This window comes from Cynocephalus volans, chromosome 10, assembly GCF_027409185.1.
Source record: "Cynocephalus volans isolate mCynVol1 chromosome 10, mCynVol1.pri, whole genome shotgun sequence".
Lineage (NCBI taxonomy): Eukaryota > Metazoa > Chordata > Mammalia > Dermoptera > Cynocephalidae > Cynocephalus > Cynocephalus volans.
This window is the reverse complement of record NC_084469.1, coordinates 102,084,964-102,108,790: the sequence shown is the minus strand read 5'-3', so window position 1 is coordinate 102,108,790 and position 23,827 is coordinate 102,084,964. Positions and strand designations below refer to the sequence as shown.

At 43.1% G+C, this 23,827-nt stretch overlaps 1 protein-coding gene across 6 annotated transcripts; it reads left to right on the top strand.

The window, feature by feature from the left end:
- Nucleotides 1-1,174: 1,174 nt before the first annotated feature.
- Nucleotides 1,175-21,015, top strand: LOC134388063 (zinc finger protein 266-like). Of its 6 annotated transcripts, none has more exons than XM_063110816.1 (8): nt 1,175-1,233; nt 1,516-1,602; nt 15,281-15,434; nt 15,914-15,987; nt 16,608-16,734; nt 17,346-17,426; nt 18,124-18,206; nt 18,916-21,015. In XM_063110816.1, the coding sequence occupies exons 3-8, from the start codon at nt 15,410-15,412 to the stop codon at nt 20,350-20,352; spliced, it is 1,827 nt and encodes a 608-aa protein (XP_062966886.1). In that variant the 5' UTR covers nt 1,175-1,233; nt 1,516-1,602; nt 15,281-15,409; the 3' UTR covers nt 20,353-21,015. The 6 variants fall into 6 exon arrangements, with proteins under 6 accessions (XP_062966886.1, XP_062966885.1, XP_062966888.1 ...); XM_063110815.1 differs by having other exon boundaries at nt 1,183-1,422; XM_063110818.1 differs by having other exon boundaries at nt 1,183-1,422; nt 15,901-15,987.
- Nucleotides 21,016-23,827: the final 2,812 nt, after the last annotated feature.

Here is a 23,827-nt window from a genome sequence, read left to right as displayed (position 1 = left end):
AATTTCAAGTTAGTAGGATAAGGATAATTTATCAATGAGTGGTAGTACAATAATTGTCCATCTTTCTGGGGGAAAAAAAAAAACTAGAGTCATTACCCTACACCACATGCCAAAATACATTCCATGAGGTTGAAAGATTTAAATGTTTTTAAAAGTAATACATTTTGTACCGGCCAGCCGCCAAAAAAACTTTTAAAAAGTAATACATTTCAGAAGAAAATTAGGAAAATCTGTATGTAATCTAGAGTTTATGGAGACTTTTGAATGTATGGCAGGAGACCCAGAAATTATATTAAAAAACAAACGCCTTTGGCTACATAAATATTTTGCACAGTAAAAGATGAAAAATTAACAGCAAAATAGCTAACTCACTATTCACAAAATATTCGATGGTATACCTAAACAATTCCTGATAAAACGTTAGCCAATGTTCAAAATCACTTTATTAACTCCACAAAGGCCGTACACTGAAAACAACAGCAAAACGATTACCGGAGAAACTGTAGAACCAATGCTGCGTAGGTGAAGAATGCCTGGTATCAACGTTACTTTACAACATCGTACGGGAGACCCTGGAACCTACGGTAAGACCCGAGAAACAAAAACACATATTTGAAGAAAAAATATACAAGATTTACAAAAAGTGCCAGTACATTGAAAACACAAAGAAATCAACTCAGTTTAGCAGGTTCTCCAGATTTAAACAAATAACAAAAAAGGGAAATAAAGGGCTAAAGACTGGATTGGTTGAACGGAAGAGATAGTCCGTTTCTCGGACTGGCAGGTTTATCAGTTTGGGAAAATCATCGCAAGGGCTCTCGGAACACCGGCAGAGGCAGGTAAAGAGCACTTGGTGAGACGCCCCGCAGCCTCGCTTCTGGTCTGTTCTTCCGTCCAAACCGCGCGCTGGGCCGGGTCCCGCCTCCATCCCGCCCCGAGCACGGGCCCCGCCCACAGGCCGGGTTCTAACCTCAGCCTTGTCCTCCGGGTCTGTTTCTGCCTCCAGTCCCGCGGTGCGTCGACCCGGAGGGCCATCCGCCTCAGGCGGGAGGGAAACAATTTCTGTGCCCAAACGAGGTCTAACGTGCCTGAGATGAGAACCCGGCAGCCCCGCAGGCCCGCGGCTGGGAGCGGAAGTGACGACAGCAGCGCGCCGCGTCTCTTCCGGCGCTACCTCAGCGCGGCCGGGATTCTTTCCACTTGGGCGCTCGTCTGGCTGTTAAGACCGCTTTGGTGAGGCCAGGTGGAGGGGAGGAGCCGGTGGTGAAAGTACGAGTTTGGTCTGGGCCGCCGAGGAGCCTACAGTAGGGAGGTCTGGCCCGCTCCGCTCGCGTCCGCCGGGGCCGCGGGTCCTCCCGGGGCAGCCAGGGCCGAGACGCCACCCGGGCCCTCGTCCCCGCCGGGAGTGCGTCGGGATATGTCGTAAGGGCGATTCCGTAGAGTTCTTTCAAACCCGGTAATTGCCTCTTTTAAAGCCTCCAAAGCAATCGTTGTGTTTTTTTTTTTTTCCCCCAGAAATAAAAAATTTCCCCACTTCAAGGCGCGTTGACCCCAGCCCTGCGTCCTCCCGCCTCAGGAACCTGGCGATTGCTGCGCGTTCGGGTGAGCACTGGGTTGAATGAAGTTGGTTCACGAGCGCCTCTTCCTTCTGCTTTTGCTAACGTTTCATATGAGAATTTGGCTTTCTCTTTGCTCGTTCTGTGTTTTTGACACATTATTTTCAGGTGGAAAGACAAAGCTACTTTTTTAGGTGTCTGGGGTGTGCATGTTACTGTATGTGGACATAAACGTTTTTAGACTGCAAGTCTTTCTACTGAAAAAAACAGGAATACTAAGCTGTTCTGTACCTTCCCACAGAGCTTCAAAACAGGGCTTCTAGGAAGAAAGAATGGAGGTTTTATTGCACCTTTATTGTAATGTTTGAATTTGTCATCTGCTCTCTCAGAAAAGTAAAATACATTTTTTGGTGAACTGTTTGAGAGGAAGTAAGTTGAAAATTGCAAGCGTGACACTTGAGATTTAAATGCTTGGTAATGCATATCCTATAGATAACGACATTGCCCTGTTAAAACCGCAGTACTATTTGAACCAAGAAAATTAAAAATAATGTTACTGATATCTTTCCTGTGTAAAAAAGTAAAAGTCTCCATATTGTCCCCAAATAACCTTTTGGTTGTTTTTGGATCTAATATCCACTCAAGTTTTTTATGTTGTGATTGTTTATGTCTTTTAGTCTCTTTGAACCTAGAGCAGTTGCTATTGTCTTTCAGTTATATTGTCTTCTTGAAAAGTCATTTGTTCTTCGAGAAAGTCACACATTTTGATGTATTTGATTGTATTCTCCTGGTGTGTTTAAATGTTTCCTCCATTTCTTGTATTTCCTGTAAACTGATGAGTCCCTGAATCGTTGATTAAGGCATAGTGAAAAAATTCAATATAGGGCTGTTCTTAGGGAGCTTGTAAACTAGAAGAGGAGGCTAACATCTAACCAAGCAAAAAATGTATTTTACAGTTGATGAATATCTAGAAGTAAAGTACAAGACAGTATTGTTTTTCTGTCTTTGTATGGGTGTAGGTGATGCTAAGAAAATAGAGTGATATTTAAGCTGAGTCCAGAAATATAAGTTGTATGTTTTAGCCATGTTGAAAGGGAAGGAAGGGCCAACTTATGGCTCACTTGGGAGAGTGTGGTGCTGATAACATCAAGGTCACGGGTTGGGATCCCTATATAGGGACGGCTGGTTAGCTCACTTGGGAGAGCGTGGTGCTGACAATACCAAGTCAAGTAAGATCCCCTTACTGGTCATCTTTAAAAAAAAAGAGAAAGGGAAGGAAGAGTCTGGGAAATCATTCTATGAATTGGCTGATTACATTTCTAGAGTGACAGAGGGAAGGAAATGTGATGGAATAATCTAATCTTCAGTGTATGACTAACAGGAAAAAATAAGTGCCATCTGATCAAATGATGTAAATCAAGGGAAAATAGGAAGTATGAAAGTTTTAATTTCATGAATGGGAAGTCCGTGGACTTCATGAGACTCAGTGGCTGGGCATTGAAAAATAAGTTCTCCGTGAAAATTCACGTATGTGAATTATTAATCTTAGGAAATATTTGTGTACATAATCAGAGAGTCAAAGCCTTTTCACTGATTGTTTTCAGTCCACCTCGGGGTTTCTCCTCCTACCCAAACTGGTCCTTCGTTTCCCTGAAGGAATGTCTTGTGTTACTCCTCATAGATACTCACACATCTAGGAGGCTGGAGTCACTCACTATAGGTAAATGACCAGAAAACTCCCCTGCCAATGCAGACTGCCAGAAAGCTGTGAAGGGGTCAAAGGCTTGGAAATATTCATGTTCTGTTTTTGCCACTTACAGGTCCCAGTGAGCTAGCTGGACATAGTGAAACAATTGGTGGGGGTTTTGAGGATAAAGTTGGTGAGGATGTGCATATACTGCTCTTTGGGGAGTTTACTGGAAGAGCAATTTCAAAAACTGTTGGCAGTACCTACTGAATTTGTACTTTGTGGGCTCTATAACACAACAGTAATGCGCGCAATATGAGTATCAAGATAAAAGTAAATATTTTTCATACCAGTATTATATGAAATAGCCCTAAATTGCAAAAATCCCATATGTGGATCAACAGAAGAATAGGTAAATTGTGGTATACTTAGTATTTGAAGGCTCTACAGTAAATAGAAGGGAAAAATCAAAGGTAGATGCAAAAATGCAGATGAACTTCATAAACATAATTTTGAGTGAAAGCAGAAAGAAACAAAAGAATGTCTGCCCCTTCCCAAGGCAGGGATTTAGACCTCATTAGATAACATGTATTCGTTATCTCTTGCTGCCTAACAGATTAAGACAAATTTCGTGGTTTAAAACAACACATGAGCTATCTCACAGCTTCTTTGAGTACCTGAAGTATGTTTGGCCTGGTTTAGGTAGGTCCTCCGCTCAGGATTTCACCTGATTGCAGTCAAGGCATTGGTTGGTTTGCAGTCTCATGTAGCTTAACTAGAGAAGCTAAAATAGGGAAAAATCTATTCCAAACTCACTCAGATAATGGGCAAAATTTCCTTGCAGTGACAGGATTTGTTGCTCGCTGTCAGCTGGAGGCTGACCTTAGCTCTTAGAGGCTACCTGCAGCTCTTGCCACATTGCCACTTCATTAAGCCAGGTAGAGGAGTGTCAGAACCTAAGGAAAGGCCTAGACCCTGTTTAAAAGAATACCACCTAATTAAGTCAGGCCTACTTGGATGAATTTCTTACTGAACTTAGAACCAACTGATGTAAGACTTTAATTACATCTACAGTATCCCTTCGTTTTTGCTGTGTTCTGTTGGCTAGAAACGTAAGTCTTGCATACACTCAATAGGAGGACATTATTCAGGAGCAGGTGGAGATTTTTTGGGGTCATGTCAGCATGTTTGGCCACCGTGTAGTTGTAGCCATCTGGATGGTAGAGAAGCTTGCTGGGTTATTCTGGGCCACAGTTGTTCTATCATCACTAGGCAAGATTGAAGCAATGCTCCACAGCCACGGCTAGCAGCTGTTGGTGGGCCGATGTGTGGAGGGAGTTGGGATACTACTGTCAGTATGAGCCTGGAATGCATGGTATCTGTGTTGGGAGAGCTGTCACAAACACACCTTCAGGGCAGGTGGTGGGCAGGTAATGCAGAGGCAATTTGGATGCCACTTCAGTTGTGAGGTCTGGGACCACAGTGTCTACATCTGGAGGGTTGTGGGGAACAAACTTCTGGGACACAGGTAGGTGCACAAAGTGAGCTGGGTTGATATGCAGCATGCATTCTGGAATGCACTGTGTCTGTGTCAGGAGGGAAACAACCATCAAGCATGTTGCCACTCTGCTAGTGGGAATCCTATGAGTGCGTGGTGTCCCTTTTAGGAGGGTCAAGGGATGGTGGTGACTGGGCCAGGGCTTGGTGATCACCTGGGGACTGTGTGTTCTGGGCACATGGCATGGGCAGAGCACCATCAAGTGCCCTCACACCCAACCGCTGAGCACCATGCAATAGTTGTAGCCAACATGTGAAGTTCCTTTCCTTTTGCGGTGTCCATCCCATGCCTGCTTTTTGTAAGTTCCCATGATTTGGTCTTCAGGTCTCTGGGGAGAGTGGTTACAAGTTCTAGCCCTGCCCCGAGCAGGAAGAGAGTTACATTCCAGTGTGTTGGTCAGGTGAGACACAAGGGAGGCAGCACAATAAAACACATGAAGTAACAGAAGCGTTTTATTACTCATAGGTCCAAGAGAGAAGAGCTGTGCCCTCGAGGGCCGATGGGAAGTTTGGAGACAACAGGGGTTTACCTGCGGGTAGGGAATGAGAGAGAGAGTACCTCTGGGATTGTACCTTTATTTGAGTTCATGAGGGGTTGTGGACTGGCTAGGCTAAAGAAAACACACGTGAAGGGGGAATACGTGACTCTGGTGTTAGCCATTAGGTTTCCTTGTGGTCAGTAGCTGTGGAATGTGTTGGGTTTGGGGTTAATGAGATGAGGAGCAAGCAGCTGTATCACAAGCACACAGGGAGGGGAAGTTTTAACTAGGCCCGAGATGACAGGGGACAACAGGGTTTTTTCAATGTCAGGCCTGAAAATGGCTGCTGAGGCAGCATCTATATTAAACAAATTTATGACAGTGCATCTCCTCGTGCCTTAGCATCTTTTAAATGTGAGACAGTTGCAATTAGAATGGTGGAGATACTGACTGCAGGGAGAATAGTATCGTTTAACCAACAAATTAAGCATTTTAGTAGGGCAGTTACGTTGTTGGAGGTTATGAACTCATAGTTTAGGAAAGCATATGTAAAGATTAGTGATACTGGGTGTAACCAAGGAGGAGGAGTGGTTGTGGTTACAGAGGCAAGCCAGGAGGTCCTGGTAGAAAGTGGGAGGGGGATGGGTTGTCCTCAGGGGGTTAAGGAGTTCACTGATATGAGGCAGGTGCCTCCTGGGGAAAACAATAATCTACATTAATTTTAGCAATGTGTACCAGATTTTCCTTTAGGTGTGGGTGTGTGAGGGTGTATGTATGAGCAGAGAGCAAGTAGGATCATGGGTTAAGCAGACAGTGAGCTCAGGAGGAAAAACAAAAAAATGTTCTGTCCATTTGTGCCTTAGGAGAGGCAGTCCATGGGTATCACTGTGTGGAGGTTTCAGTGTAATGGGTGAAGTTATCTCTGACAGCAAGGTCTCGGGTTGGGGCTATGTTATCTGAGGTGATGTCACCTCCTGCAGTGATATTCTGTGCCAGAGCAAAGTCATCTGGAACGTGGGACTGGTGTATTCTTTTTAAGTGGGTACTGTCTGAAATTGATGTAGCCCTTTAGGTTGTAAATCAATAAAGCATCCACACCCGTAGTAATAATACCAGTAGTTAATAGGATTATGTGTAGCTGCACCTGACAGGTTTTTTGTTTTTGTTTTTGTTTTTTGGTGGAAGTTTATGTTCATATGGGTCCCATATCAGATGAGCAGCTGCCTGGCCTGTAGGACAATCTATGGTTAATGAGTCTCAGGAGAGTATGCATCCTTGACTTGGCTTCCAGTCCTTGTGGGATGGGGGCAATATTAAAAATTTATAAAAAATAAGTTGAGGCCTGGGGCATGCTAGAAAAATTCAGGGGTTTATTCATTGGACTGGTATTTGAAAAATAGTTGTTTAAAGACATCATTATGTCTTTCAGTGAAACCATTTATTTGAGAACTATTGAATTCCTTTTTCAAAAGGTTAGTATTGTGCATGTGTGCGTGTGTGGGGGGGTATTTTTTTTTTTCTTTTAAACACCTTGAAGGTGACAGTTTTTAGGTAATGGCTCAACAGTTTATAATAAATGTAAAGATAGGACCATTTGTTCACCAGGGCATCTAGTGCTAAGATAACTGCGTGAAATTTGGCCAAGTGTGTTGTTTCTTGGGTCTCGTCCTTTATTAGGGATATCCTGGCTAAGGGGTGGAGAGCAGCAACTCTCCACTAAACTCTAGCATGTATGATGGTTAGCAGTGTTGTTTGCATAGTCCACAGACTCCCATTACTGTTCACTCAGTCCCAAGGGGCTTTCCAGGTAGTCTAGAGGCTTGGGGGAGGGGTGACCTCCTTCAACACTTTGGTATCTGGCAAGTGACTGAGGACAGGGGAAGCCATGTCCTTCTGAAGTGGAATATACTAGGGGGCCCAGGTTTGGCTCCGTCGAGTCTTAGAGAGGCCTCAGTAGTCGTGCTGAGCTTGTGAGGTGCTGTTTCCATGGCCCAAAGCATGATGGGCAGCTGGGTATGGAGGGTCCCAGGCTCAGGGTCTGTGAGAGCCTCTATTTCTACAAGAGCCGCATAGGCAGCCAGTCATTTATTTTAATGATGTATGGAAGGAGGCCAAGAGGGACAGTTTCTTGCATTAGAAGCCCTAGGAACAACTAATGGCTTTCGTAAATGGTCCAGACACTCTAGGAGACATCAGAAGATGCCAAAGCCTCTGTCAGTCACGAAAAAGGTTTTTCCTTTCTTTTTTTTTTCAAGGCACTAATGGGCCTGCCTTTTGATTTTTATATTAAAAGTATGTAAAATTTGTAAATGAGGAATATGTTTCCACCAGAACAGTACTAAAAGTTATTGGAAGATATTGGAATTATATGTCCTTCAGTGTCTGTCCACTGAGTCTCCTTGTAGAAGGTTGTTATCAGCGTAATGTCACACCTGTGTTCCTAGAGAAGGTGGGTGTTAAGATTTCTTTTGCAAAGGTTCTGTGTGTTGTGTAGCCGGACAAAAAAGTGTATTGTGTCCCTTGGATGGTGGAGTCACACTGCAGCTGAGGAGCTGTTGAAGTAGCACTGAATAGAACATGCTAACCAAACTCACAAGAGCCCAATATTTACTGGTTGTTGATTGAATAGAATTAGTAATTTTAATAATATTGGTTATGGGGAACTTGATGTGATCAGAACAGGCAAGATTGTGCTGTCAAATGGAGAAGTACTAGAGATAATCACTCCCTCATTACTTAGGTTTTATGTAAGTTTTAATTCTTGAGGCCATGTTTTAACCTATATTGGGCTATATTAACTATTTTAACTGGGGATCCATGGCATCCCATTTTATCAAGCCACTTTGTAAGTGTCACAGTCATATTTTAACTTAAATTTATTATTTATTACAATAGGGAATATTTTAAGGCAGTAGGTACCATGACTATGGGAAATTTAAGCAAGGCTGCAGTTAAAGCAAGGCATGCTTTTTTTTCCTTTTCTGTATTTAGCTATCCTTTTAAGATTTTAAGGGGTACAATGTGTAAACGTAGTGCGATTCCCATACTGATTGGAGCCACAGACTGATTTTGCCTATGCAGTTTTGTCAATTGGTGCACAAATGTTAAAGTTAATATTTAATTACCTTTAACCCCCTCCCCCCCATACACACCATCTCATTGTTTGGTTTTAAGTCACTAAGTAACCTAGGGCTGGCAGTAGTATGTTTGTTAGACCTGGCATTTGCTCAGTATTTAAAGTTTAAAGTTCCTCTTTTTTTTCTTGGACTTGTAGCTACCTAAAACCTGAGGCTTTGCAGGGGGGGAGGCGGTGTCGGAGGGGAGGGCGATTTATGCTTCTAGCTGTCTGCAGGGGTGGTTCTTAGTTTCTGTCTCTGGTTGAAAGAGGAAAAGAGGGAGGGGTAAGGGACATGGTGCCTGTAGGTAGTCTCTGTCTGGGACTTCCAAACCTCAAGATAATCAGTCCTTTTACTCCTTTTTTCCCCCTTTTAAATAAAATCTTTAGAATGGCTTGTATTTCTAGGCAGCTAAAATATTTTTTCCTCTCCAGGTGTTTGTTTACCTGACAAGCTCCTGGTGGTCCCAGTGGCTCCTGTTTTGAGCATAGGCCTTCATCTGTGGTTGGTCAACTCCATTTGTAGGTGGCCACCTCCCTCTGTAGGGTGTCCCAGGCTCCCTCAGCAGGGTTGGCATGTAGAGGAACAGTTGCAAGGGTGGGCAGCAACACAGGGATAGTGGATCCCTGCAGCGGCACTGCCAGTGAGGTGCCATCTCCATAGTGAAGGGGGTGCCCCTCCTGTCAGGTTGGAAAGTATAGTGATCTCCCTAGATACTGCCTCGCCAACTCAGGGCAGGCATAATGCAAAGCTCCCTCTTTTACTCTGCTAGCCCTCGTATTGGCACAGTGTCTACCGTACTTTCTTCTGCCTCTTAGTAGCAAGCCAGTTGGCTTACAGTCAATTTCACTCCCATGAGTAGTTCCCACTGGAGTGATAGCAGCCTTGGATGTTGCTGGGGGACTGTGCCTTTATTAAGGTCCACAGGCTTATCCCTTAGGCTTGGGCGCTGGGGGAAGGAGCTTGTGGTTGCCCCTTTTACCCTATTAAATCTAGCAATTGGTGGGTCCCGAGGAACACTTGGACACTGTGGGACCCACCCAATTTAGGGAGTTTGGGCAGCACTACACAAACGCAAAAGGCAGCAAATGCACAACAATGCAGATATCCCCCTGCCATCCGCAGTGCCTTCTGTGAGCCACAGGGGAGGGCCAGGCAGTAAGCCAGGGAGAGCCTTAAGGCATTTTGTTGTGTCCCTCGTGGTGTGACCACATACCCTACCCCCTGCACCGGTTTTATTTTCCTCTCTTTTGTCTAGAGGTCTCTCACTAGAGAGTGGCTATAAATTCTAGCCATACCCAGACCAGGAAGAGAGTTGCGTTCTGGTGTGTTGGTCAGGTGAGGCATAGAGGAGGCAGCAGCTTATTATTTTAGAATTTATAACAGAAGCACTTTATTACTCAGATCCAGGATAGAAGAGGAGCACCCTCCAGGGAGACAGCTCCCCGGTGGGTAGAGAATGAGAGAGAGACAGGACCTGGGGGACTATGCCTTTATTAAGGGCTACGGGTTTATCCCTTAGGCTTGGGGGTTGGGGAAAGGAAATTGTGGGTTGGCTAGGTTAGAGAAACCACTCTTGAAGGGGAAACTTATTTACATGACTCTGGAATTGGCCATTGGGTTTCATTTGGTCAGTAGCTGTGGGATGTCTTGGGTTTGGGGTCACTAGATGAGGAACAAGCAGCTCTATCACAAGCAGCCACCCAGGGAGGGGAAGTTTTAACTAGGCCAAAAGTGATAGGTACGACTGGGTTTCAGGTAACTTAAAATGGATGTCATGGCAGCAACTATATTAAACAAATTTATGATGCACCTTTACTTCCAAAGCTTAACATGTTGTTAATGTAGTGTAAATAAAGAATATGGTCTTTTATTCCATAGCAGGTATTGAAGGTGAAATTGGAGCTGAGATAGACAACTGTCACAGTCCACTCCTTGGCTCGTCACCCTGCATATGCTCTCTTCTACACACAGTTGAATTCCTTATAATAATTAGACAAGTCTATATTTCTGCCTAAGGCTATAAAGGAAGAAATGCTCACCCTTCCCTGAAGTGAGAAGATGCACAGTCCCCATAGTCATTGTGTCCCCATCACAGGCCATATCACTTACTCCTCAAATTTAGTCACATTCTTACTGAATATTCTGTTCCCTAAAGACTAAATTATTATTATTATTATTATTATTTTTTTTTAAAGATGACCGGGAAGGGGGATCTTAACCCTTGACTTGGTGTTGTCAGCACCACACTCAGCCAGTGAGCGAACCGGCCATCCCTATATAGGATCCGAACCCGCAGCCTTGGTGTTATCAGCACCACACTCTCCTGAGTGAGCCACGGGCCGGCCCCCTAAAGACTAAATTATAAACTTAATCTCTAGTAATGCATATATATACTAAAAGTGGGAAAGATATAGAAGAAGTGAATGGGTAGTTTTTATAAATAAACACATAGATATAACAAGCAAAGAGAAAACACAAACTACTGCCTTTCTTGTTTCGGTAATTGCTCTCAAGGTTGTAGTTGATATCTGTGGCTTACTTCTTCAGCCACCAGTTCCATATTGTCCTTGCCCTCAGCCAGAACCTCAGCAGCTCTAGCTTCTGTACTTCAAGGTGTGACCCATATCTTCATCCCCCATGGGTGTAAGTCTTCCACTGTCCTGCCTTTCTTTAGCTGTAAGTTTCCATTAATCTTTTCTTTGCAGCATGGAAATACTTGGAGGTTCCACACTACATCTTCCTTGCCTCAGTTGAATAGCAGTACTCCATTTTCCCTTTGATAACTGGGAACAATCACTCTAGGCAGTAGGTTACCCCTCCCCACTGCCATACTTTTTTTTCTGGCCTCTTGGTTAATGGTATACGAAGCCTAAAATGGGCAGTCTCGTCTTCCAGTGTATTGGAACCATAATTGTCCCCCTTGGGGGAAGCCTTCCCCATTAGGGACTAAGATCTCCAAACCTGCAGCACTCTAAGTTGCTGGGATTGGGAGCAAAAATTCTGTCAGTGGAGCCAATTCCACCTTTACCCATCAATTCCTGGGCCCATATATTCTGGCTGTGGGGAGACAGTACCATGTAAGCCTCTCTGATTCAAAGCGTATACCTAGTCCTGCGAGACAGATCCCTTCCTTTCAGAGGGTTGTCTCCCATTTGGCCTGTAAATGAGTCTTCATTATGCCATTGCACCTTTCATTTAGGTCAGCGACTCCTGAGCGATGGTGTGTGTGATGGGACCAGTTGATTGTGTGGACATGGTCCCCTTGTTGAACTTCCTGTATAGTGTAATGGGTTCTGTGTTTAGGAACAGTGCTGTGTGAATGCTGTGACTGTAGATAAGGCATTTTGTGAGTCCATGGATGCTGGTGCCAGTAAAAAGGCACATCCACATCCAGAACGTGAGTCTCTTCCAGTGAGGATGAATCTTGGACACTTCCATGATGGAAGAAGACCTGCTACCAGGTGGCCAGCTTGTTCCTTCTAAGGAATGGTATCATACTGGACACTCAGTGTTGATTTCTGCTTTCAGGAGATGAGGTAAAGCAGTAATGATAGCTGGGTCAGCCTCAGTAAGGGGAAGTCCATGTCAGTGAGTCCATGCATAGCCTTTATTCCTGCCACCGTGGCCATTTTTTTTTTCATGGGCACATTGAGCAAGCACTGAGGTGACTAGGAAAAGTAATAGACATTGTCAAAGTGCGTGATTTTGTCCACCTTATTTCCAGTGGATGACCTTTGGTGGGCATTCATATGGGACACTGTGTCCTTTCAGAGAAGGTCATCCAGATACCTTTTCCTAGACTTCCTTGTTACCAGTCTGGCTCCTCCCACTTCCTTGACCATCTAGCCAAATCATCAGCAGCTATTCATGAAATCAGTGTGTGTACGTACATCTGGTCAACTCTTACTCCAGACACAAAGACAGCCATATACACTGCTTGATGTTCTGCCACTGGGAAGATTTTCCATTGATACTGTCCTTCAGTGTCAGCTTCACTAGGACTGTGGTGCCTCAGCTCTCCACTGTCCAGTGGTACTAGCTTATCGTGCAGACCTTTCTGTAAACTAAGTTTTGTCTTGGTTTACTGGGTGTGAGGAATACCCAAGGAAGCCATAGGCACAGATTGAGGGGGAGGCGGCACTGTGAATGGAGCTTGTCGAAAGAGTCTTTGCTGCCTGCTCTTGTAGGAACTGCCTCAGCTTAGTGTCTTGTGTGATCTCCATTTCGTGATAGATCGCTGCCGCATGTACCCAAACTTATGCCTAGGTGTGTCAGACAACACCCAGCTCATGAGGGGAAGCTTGGGCCACTTGGTCACTTGATGTCCTATGGTTAGTTGTCCAGTCTTTAACTTGTACCAGTGGTAAGATGTTTCTCAAAAGGAGAATAGTTCCCTGCAGAAGAGGGCCTAGATTTGTTTCATACTAGTAGAGGTCTGTGCTCTGATACTCCTGTTGGTGCTTACCAGAGGCTTCCAACAGCATCCTATTTACTGTGGATACTTTGAGTATCATTGGGTCTGCTGGATCATTCGGACTAAGTGCTTGAGAATTTTGTACTGCAGCCTGAACTTGCTGCAGAACACAGGTAATATCTTGATTAAAATGATGCCCTGAATGTCTTTCAGATTGGTAAGGTGCTCAGCTCCTTGCTTAAGCCTAAAGCCATGACCAAAACAATCCCAAAATCTCATCTTTACAAGCCTAAGTCCTCAGATCACTTTCAGTCTCAATAGTGTGTAAGTCTTGGTCCAGCCAGAAGATAGAAGTCACACCTTGATTTAAACAAAAGTGTAACATAAATATGTAGAGAGAACTCTGACATATCCTGCAATTGACAGAGAGTACCTGAGGAAGGCAGATTAGGAGGGGGTCCCTCTCCCCAAGACTGGGCCTCAGATGTTGTTGGAGATGGTGACATTGCAGTCCATTGGCTTGTGATGAAGTTCACTGGGTTGCCATGGCCAGAGCTAGTCATCAGTCACTGGGAAAGCAGGAAGCAGCTCTCTGGAATACAGGCAAGCCCTGGCTTGTGGGCAGATGAGCAGAGGGAATCGGGTGCCTGTGGGGTGCAAGATCAAGAGCACTACGTATTCACATCAGGAGGCCATGAGAAACTGGTCTCTGCTGTGTAGACAAGTCATGGCTGGTGGGTGTGTGTGGAGAAGACGATGGTGTTCCTCCCACCCTTGCATTCTTAGTAATTCAGTACATTTCCTGCAGACTCAGATTTATGTTGTGTTATGACCAGTTTTTTAGCTGTAATGTATTTACTCTTGATTATACAATTCGAGAAGGATCTTGGTTGTCTGCTAGACAGTAGTCACTGGGTGTCTTCATGAGCCAGGCTTTGTGCCAGGTACTGGGGAATATTGGCATCCAAAGGACACATAATACTGCCATGAGATGCAAAAACTCTCCAGAGGAAAGCAGATCCCCATGCCACACATTATCATCCAAGAACATTCCTAGAGATGAGGGTACTTCAAAAAGTTCATGGAAAGATTTATTTTTTGTGGTTTTTTTACAGCTGGTCAGTAACAGGGATCTGAACCATTGACTGTGTTGTTATCAACACCGCGTGTTATCTTTTAATTATATTTCTCCACGAACTTTTTTGAAGTACCCTCCATACATAGGGTTCATAATGATAAAAGGTTTTGTTTCCTCAAAAATATTAAAGTTCAGTATGTGTATCACCCAACGATGTTACAAATTGTATAAAGTAGTGCTTCACAGACTGTTTTAGTCCATTTTGTGTTGCTATAACAGAATACCTGAGACTGGGTAACTTATAAGGAAAAGAGGTTTATTTGGCTTACGATTCTGGGACAGCTGCGTCTGGCATGGGCCTCAGGCTGCTTCTACTCATGGTGGAAAGTGGCAGGCAACCAGCAGGAACAAGCAGATCACATGGCGACAGGAAGCAAGAGAGAGAGAGAGAAGGTGCCAGGGTCTTTTTAAGCAATGAGCTCTCTTGCAGGAACTAATTGAGCAAGAAGTCACTCATTAATCCCCCTTCCCCTAGGGAAAGCATTAATCCATTCATGAGGGATCTGCCCCCATGACTCAATCAGTTTCCAATACTGCCACATTGGGGATCAAATTTCCACATGAGTTTCGGAGGGGACAACACATCCAAACTCCATCAACAGACATAAACAGGTCCACAACTCCAGTGGTAGATTTTAACATTTTTCTCCCATATTGTTTCTTTTAACAATAGAGAAAATTAAGTTAAGATATACGTTTGAGAAAGAGGAGCACGATGCCTAGTGTATGTATGCAGTATCTAGTAAATGAAGGAAATCACAGAGTGCTTATCTGGAAGTGAGGATGAGAAAATAGACCAGAAGGGGCAAGAGGAAGTTTTAAAAGATTGTGATTAATTTTTATTAAAACTAAATAAAAATTTTTGTTTTTTAGTCATGCTAGGTATATAATATGAAGTGATCATTAACACATGGCTAGTGACTACTGTATCATACAGTGCAGATCTAGACTGACTTCTGGTCATGCTGGGGAGTAGCAACAACCACTTCAGATCAGACTTTAGGGAAACTTACCTGCAACCAAGTCCTAGCTCACCACTTCCAAACTGGATGATACTGGACCAATTACTAGTGTTGTCTGAATATAGGTTTTTTCAGTATTAAAAAAGGATAATGATATCTACTGTATTATGATAATTAAGTAAAAGCTGCTAGTGCAACTTTTGACACATACTGGTCCTCAGTAAATGGTGATTGATGTTACTAATATTCATGTTATAGAGCATACTGTTCTGGTGGCTTTCACATGTGTTATCTGCAGAGAGAGCGCTATTGTATGATGTCTGATTACTGATATGTAATGCTTGTTGATTAATGATTGATTTGAACAGGTCTCCACTAACCCTTTATAAGGAGGAATGGAGATGGCCACTGCCCATGTAGATTCATAAGCTGCTCAGAAGTGATCTTGTCCTCAAGGGAAGGAGTGTTCAGGCAGATTTCGCCATCAGCCTCAGAGGATGGCAACCATTGATTTGTCCCATGGTAAGTCCTGCTAATGCCCTATTGCAGAGACTCTGCTTTAGGTCCTTCCTGTACAATACAGAGTCCCATGGTCTGGGCCTGAGCAGTCATGGTGCTGGTTCATTTAGGAGACAGCCCCTGGTATGTGTGCTTTGGGAAGAGGTACTTTCTTCATGAGTTATCACCATGGGCAGATAAAGACTCATATTTCTCAGGGCTTATGTTTCCTTACCTGCCAAATGAGGCCATTACCCTTTTCTGATGGGCAGCATAGCTCACCATTCCTTTTTCTGGCTCCAGGAGAGGCAGGATGGTGTGACAGCAATGTATGTATGTGTGTGTTTTGTTTTCAGTGTATATGTGTGTGTTTTCTTGAGTGTGCTGGAGTATATGGGAATTTCAGACAAGGATGGATTAACTTCCAGGCATGTGAACGTGCAGATTGTGGTCAGCTCTGGGTTCTCATGCCTACCTTCTTTTCCATGAGGTCTTCTTTACAGGGACCCAGTCTGCCTTTATGAAGAAAAGACAGATAGAAAAGATGGTGGCTGGCTGTCCGACAAATTATTATCAGGTATTCAGAAAGTGTATCCTTCTACAAAATGGCATACTTGCATCCACCAGGGTAATTCTTTCTACATAGAATTGTCTCCAGAGCTTGTTAAAGCAAATAAAGCTTCACTCAAGGACTGAATCCATAATTGGATCTCCCCAGGGAGTAGAGCTTCTCATTTTGGTGAAGGATTACTTTGAAAAATCATCCCAGCATTTCAGTAATTACTAATTAATTTTGACCCTCATGGTGCCCCTGCTTTTTCTTTGCTGAGTGCTCTGACAGATGGTAAGGGAGATGAAAGTATCCCTTGGTCAAAGAATTTGTTTATTTATCAGTGTTTATCAAGCATCTGCAGTGTGCTCAAGAGTGTGCAGCAATAGAGGTAAATAAGATGAGCTCCTGGTTTGGTTGTGTTGAAGTAAGCCCATGAATAAGAGGTGCCGTTAAGGCCATGTGACTGGAGTAGATGGACAGTGAGTGAGTGTGGCTAGAGAAGAGTACCTAGGACCACTGACCCCTGGGATGGACAATGGGAGCCCTCAGAACCCTGGATAGTCTTTGGGTTCCCTTCCTTATTCTCCAGTGAACATTGGTGGACATGTTTCATGGCTCAAACCAGTATGTGTGTGATGATTTAGGACCTGGTAACCTTTGAGGATGTGGCTGTGGACTTCAGCGAGGAGGAATGGACTTTACTGGACACAACTCAGAGAAACCTATACAGAGATGTGATGCTGGAGAACTACCAGAACCTGGTCACAGTAGGTGAGACTGGATCATTTCTTGTAACCTCTTATGGAACAGATACATGTTATATACTTATGGTGTTATATGATCAGTGATGTCAACTCTGAGTACAGTGGGAGATAACAGAGACATAGTCCCTGCCCTAATAGGTTTAAATGTACTTGATGCTTCTCCAAATGTGGTCTAAGATTAAGAGCATAACCATCACTCTGTTTGAAATGTACATTCTCAGTCTCTACCTTTGACATACTCAATCAGAAACTGTCCAGTTGGGGTCCTGTCATCTGTGCTTTAACAAGCTCTCTAGAGGAGTCTGATGTACCATATTGTTCAAGATTTACAGGTGTGGTGGTTTCCCCATAAAAATGAAGATCTCTTTTTCCCACGTACTTTTTTTCCTATTTGAGTAAAAGTCTTAATACTTTATAAGTGTGTACATAAATTTGAATTTGGTTTCAGAGGTCAGAGATAACCAATCTTTTGGGGGGCATAGAGGCAATGGTTGCATTTTTTTGGCTGTTTTAAAATAATTTCACTGCTTTCATGAGAACTATAGTTCTTGAATCATAGGAAGGTTTATCATCTCTTGCCTGAGCCTCTTCCATTAATCTGTCTTTCCCTGTGTACAGGATGTCAGAACATCAAACCCAGTCTGATCTCTTGGTTGGAACAAGAAGAGTTGAGGACAGTTCAGAGAGGAGCTCTCCAAGGTGAGCATTCATGAAGAATAACACAGGTCAGTAAGTTCCGTATATTTGTAAATAGAATGAAGAAACTTTGGAAGATGCACTCTACCTTGGAAGGTTGAGGCCATTTTTCTCAGAAGTTAGGAACTCTGCAACTTCCTGCTGTCTTACTCTCAGTCTGCTCAGACTTTCCTGTGATTTCACAATACAGCCTAATATATTTCAAGTTCATTGTTTTGCTGTGTGCTTCTTGTCCTGTACTTCTGCTTTCCTTCCATGATCATGTTCTTTTGTGTTCCCCATCAGTTTTTGTTTTCATAGAATCCATTTGTAATAAACTATCTAATTTTGACCCCACATCCTTATTATTGCCAGATGTTTGACATTGTCAAAATCTTCAAATCTGTGTTTGCTTTCTTTTTTCTTACCATGTTTAATTTGAAAACAAATACAAATGATTCCTACCATTTTCTTTCTTTCTTTTTTTTTTAAAAAGATGACTGGTAAGGGGAGCTTAACCCTTGACTTGGTGTTGTCAGCACCACGCTCTCCCAAGTGAGCTAACCAGCCATCCCTGTATAGGGATCCAAACCCGTGGCCTTGGTGTTATCAGCACCACTCTCTCCCAAGTGAGCCCTGGGCCGACCTGATCCCTTCCCTTTTCAACCTCTACCATATTTTGTCTCCAAACCCTTACAGTTCTCTTTCTCTTTAACTTCAGAATGGAAAGTGCATCTTGAAACCAAAGGGTCAGCACTTCAGCAGGATTTTTTGAGAGGACAAACCTCCAGTGGGATGCAAACGGTAAGATAAACAAGAGGTTTTTTTTTTTTTTTTTTTTTTAAACAAGAGGTCTTTTATTTTGCACATTCAGAGAAGATTGGGAATGCTGTATAGAAAATCAGAATGAGAGATATTTGAGAGAAGTACCATTGACCCAAGAGGGAGCTGTGTCTCTGGAGAGGTACTTGGAATATGTTGAATTTGAGGATGCTTGAAAGCTAGTGCGACACTTGTTATATCAGGGTTCCTGCAAGTACACCGTCCTCACTAACTAGATAGTGAGTTTTTAAAACAATTTAATGAAACTCTATAGAAATCTGTTTAGAGTAGATGGCACAGCATTCTGGAAGAAGCCTTTCATATTCCACTTTAAAAAAATCAACAGGGGCCTGGCCCATGGCTCACTCGGGAGAGTGTGGTGCTGAGAACACCAAGGCCCCGGGTTCAGATCCCATATAGGGATGGCCGGTTCGCTCACTGGCTGAGCGTGGTGCTGACAACACCAAGTCAAGGGTTAAGATCCCCTTACCGGTCATCTTTTTAAAAAAAAAAAAAAAAAAAAAAATCAACAGGGCAGGAATTGTATATTTGTAATGAAAATGGTAAAAATGGAAATAGTTGTTATCATAATGTTTTTATTTTCAGATGCATGGAATCTATCAATTCCATGCATGAGTCTGCATGGAATGATTCTGAACCATACTTTAATCGTTCATCCCTTTATCAACAGGCAAGAAGCCACAATGGAGAACATTATGATTGTGTGTACTATGGAGAAGTCTTCAGTGAAGACTTGTGCCTTAAGACTCATGGGATAAATCAAAATACTGAAAACACTTCTGAGTGTTATCAGAATGGAATAGACTTCCTTACTCTGCACAAGGAGACCTCTACTGGGGAGAAACTTTCTGTGTTGAATGAGTATGGAAAAGCCTTTAGTCTGAATCCAAATGTTTACCAGAGCGTGTGCACGAAAGACAAACCCTTTGAATGCAATGACTGTGGGAAAGCCTTCGTTAATCAGTCACACCTGCAGGCACATATGAGAACTCACAGTGGAGACACACTTCATGAATGGAAGGAATATGGAAGAGATTTTATTCACTCCACAAGCCTTGCTGTGAATATACAAACTCGCAGTGCAGAAAAACCCTACAGATGCAAGGAATGTGGAAAAGGCTTTAGATATTCTGCATACCTTAATATTCACATGGGAACTCACACTGGTGACAACCCCTATGAATGTAAGGAGTGTGGGAAATCATTTACTAGGTCTTGTCAACTTACTCAGCACAGAAAATCTCACACTGGAGAGAAACCCTACAAGTGTAAGGAATGTGGGAAAGCCTTCACGGTTTCCTCCTGCTTAAGTCAACATGTGAAAATTCACACTGGAGAGAAACCCTATGAATGTAAGGAATGTGGAGCAGTCTTCATTAGGTCTTCTCAGCTTACTGAACATATAAAAACTCACACTTTGGAGAACCCCTTTGAATGTAAGGTATGTGGAAAATCCTTCAGAAATTCCTCATACCTTAATGATCACTATCGAATTCACACTGGACTAAAACCCTATAAATGTAAGGACTGTGGGAAAGCCTTCATTCAGAACTCAGACCTTACTAAGCATGTACGAACGCACAGTGGAGAGAAACCCTATGAATGTAAGGACTGTGGAAAAGCCTTTGCCAGGTCCTCTCGCCTTAACGAACATATAAGAACTCACACCGGAGAGAAGCCTTTTCAGTGTGTCAAATGTGGGAAAGCGTTCGCTATTTCTTCGAATCTTAGTGGACATTTGAGAATTCACACTGGAGAGAAGCCGTTTGAGTGCACTGAATGTGGGAAAGCATTTACGCATTCCTCCAGTCTGAATAATCACATGCGGACTCACAGTGCCAAAAAACCGTACACATGTATGGAGTGTGGGAAAGCCTTTAAGTTTCCCACGTGTATTAATCTTCACATGCGAATCCACACTGGAGAAAAACCCTATGAATGTAAACAGTGTGGGAAATCTTTCAGTTACTCCAATTCATTTCAGTTACATGAAAGGACTCACACTGGAGAAAAACCCTATGAATGTAGAGAGTGTGGTAAAACCTTTAGTTCTTCCAGTTCCTTTCGAAATCATGAAAGAAGACATGCGGACAAACTGTCAGTGTAAGGAACGTTAGGAAGCCTAAAAGTGTTCTTGTTCACTTGGAAGACATGAAGAACTCAGTGGGGAGAAACCCTATGAATATAAGGAATGTGGAAGCGTCTTCACTTATCTCTTTGGTCTTAATCAATGTAAGGATTCGCAATGGAGAAGACCCTATTGCAGCATGGAATGTGGAAAAGACTTCATTAAATCCTAAGATTTACCTTACATATAAGAAATCTCACTGGAGAGAAACCCTATGAATGTAGAGAATCTGGGAAAACCTTTCCTAATTCCACAAGCCTTAATATGAATATGTGAACTCACATCGGAGAGAAACTCTATGATTTAAATGGTGTGGTCTGGATGATGCCCCCCAAAATTCATATTTTGATGCCCTAATCCCTGGCTCCTCACAAGGTATGGACATAAGGTTTTTAAACAAGTAATTAACTTAAAATGAGGCTGTTAGGGTCAGTTTGTAATTTAACATCACTGGTGTCCCTATAAGAGAAAGTGCAAGGAAGGACGTGTGCACACACAGTAAGAAGACCATGTGAAGTCACCAGAAGATGGTCATCTGCAAGCCAAGGACAGAGGCCTGGAACAAATCCTTCTATTACGGCCTCCAGAGGAAACCAACCCTGCCCCACCTTGATATTGGACTTCCAGCCTCCAGAGCGATAAGCCAATAAATTTTTCTTGTTTAAGTCATCTAGTCTATGGTATTTTGTTATGGCAATCCTAAGAAACTAATACTGTAAGGAATGTGAAAAAGGCTTTAGCTATTCCAGGAGCCTTAATGTTCATATATATATGAATCCTGTGTGCAGAGAAACACTAGGATAATAGGGAATATGGGAAAGAAAGCCTTCATTCAGCTTTCAGCTCTTTTTAAACATATAAGAAATCACACAGGAGAGAAGTTCTATGAATGTAAAGCATATGGAAAAGCTTTTAAGTGTTCATCAGATCTTAACATTCACTTCCAACTCCTGTGGTGATAGACCCTGTGAAAATAGAGGAAAAAAAGTTTATTGTGAAAGTAGGAAACCTGACTTTACACAACAGTTAGTAATTTAGAGTGGGCTGAAGCCACATTATCAGGAATGTGGTAGAACTTTTACTACATAAAAAAGTTCCTATACTTTTTTTTTACATAAAGTATATGAACTCACTATATATAGAGAAGACCCTGTACTTGTGAGATAGCTTTTGCTAATTCCACAAGGCTTATTTTACACATCTAAAATTACTGCAAATGCCCTGGGAATGTAGGGACTATATTCCAACCTTTAAATATTTCACATGCCATAACATGAAATCTCACTTTTAGAGAAAAATCCTAAGTATGTTAGGAGTATGGTGAAGCCTTATGTTGCTCAAGCCTTAATGTCTACATGAGAATTGACTCTGGAGTAAAACCCTGTGAATGTAAAGGTTGCAGGAAGTCCTTCAGTTGCTCCTCGTGTCTTACCATTTAAGATACCACAGTTCAGCACTGTATGAATATAAGGAATACCAGAAAGCTGTCAGCGTCTCCTCACAACCCAGTGTGTGATAACTCACAGGGAGATCATAATCTGCAAAACATGGAAGGCCCTTTGCTGTTATCTCAGGAGCTACTGAATAAGATTTTGCAGCAGAGAGAAACCATATTAATGTAAGATGTTGGAAAGTGGTAGTTCTGAACAAGGTTCATTTTTCATCTGAGTGGAGAAAAATGTTTTTAACAATTGAAAATTTATGTTTTGAATTTTTTTCCTTTTTTTGGTGGGTGGCTGTACAGGGATCTGAACCTGGGACCTTGATGTTATCAGCACCATGCTCTAACCAACTGAGCTCACTGGCCAGCCCTTTTTTTAATCTTCCTGGCAGCTGGCTGGTACAGGGATCCTAATCTTTGACCTTGAAAAATATATAAATGCTTTAATAGCTCTTCCTTTTTGTTTCTTTGATGGCTGGCCAGTACAAGGATCAAACCCTGGACATTGGTATTATCAACACCATGCTCAAACCAACTGAGCTAACCGGCCATCCAGCAGCTCTTTAAAAAAAAAAATAAATAAACTTTTAAATCAGTTTTTTTTTTTTTTTTTTTTTTTTTGGTCTTTTTCGTGACCGGCACTCAGCCAGTGAGTGCACCGGCCAGTCCCATATAGGATCCGAACCCGCGGCGGGAGTGTCGCCGCGCTCCCAGCGCTGCACTCTCCCGAGTGCGCCACGGGCTCGGCCTTAAATCAGTTTTAAGTTCATAGCAAAGTTGTGCAGAAAGTACAAAGACTTGCTGTATACCCACAGCTGCTGCACATGCGTAGCTTTCCCATTATTGATATAGTCCACCAGAGGGCTGCATTTGTTAGCATCAATGAACCTCCACTGACACTGCATCATTGCCCAAAGTCCACATAGCTTTCATTATGATTTACTGCTGTAAACACCCGTGTAGAGATTTTTGTGGGGACATAAGTTTTCAACTATGGGATAATACCAAGGAGAGCAATTGCTGGATTATATGTTAAGAGTATACTTAGTTTTGTAAGAAATGGCCACTGTGATGTGGGCAGGTCTGCTTGTTCAGATTGGCCTGGGGTATAGAGCTCTGACACTGGCCTCTTGCAGCCCTGATGGCCTTGGTCCTGGCTGTCTCCCTCAGCCTCTGGGAGTGCTAGCCATGGGGTTTCTCATTCTCCACTGGCCTGGTTGGGACCATCTCAGTCTGTGCTGCTCTGTGCATTTCTTCACTCATCGAGCAGCCTTCTTCCCCTCCTGCCTCTCTCCCTGCCCCCTCTGGCATTCTCATAAAGTGTGGACTTGAGTCTCTCAGGGTGACCATCAGAAAGGACACTACTGCTACCAAGAAGAGTGTCTTTCCACAAAATGTGACAGCTTTTGAAAGGCAGGCCTTGAGAGGAGTTGAGGTGAGGTTGAATGTTCCTCATTAGAAGTGAGGAGCAGGGACGGGTCAGCTTGTGTTGTGTACAAAGAGGGAGAAGAGACGTTTCCCTCTTAAAGCTTCTGAACTATTTAACTTCTGACGTAGTGGTATGGACCTCCTTTCCCCACCCCTCCTTAGTTAAAAATGGGACTAATTTCATCATTCTTTCCTCTAGCCTGTATTTCAGTGAAAGCACCGGCCCTCCTCATCTCTAGTTATGTCAGGAAGCATTTCCTGCGAGACACCAGTGGCTCCAAGGGCTATAATATAAATAAATGAAGCATGAATCTATGGTGCCTGGTGCAGGGGTCATGACAAAGTGAAGGGTTCTAGGGAAGACTTCACCTCTGTCTCAACATGTCACATCTTGGTTTCTAGAGCGAATCCTACAGTTATTGGTCAATAAATGTGTTTAGACACCTTCCCTTCACCACTGTCGAGCTGTATGTACCTCGTGGTGACTTCTGGGGCCTCAGGTTACAGGGTTGGTCTGCAGGGCCACGTGACCACTGTGCAGGCCATGCAGGCTTGAGGTGAAGTCTCTGCAAGGGCAGTTTTTGG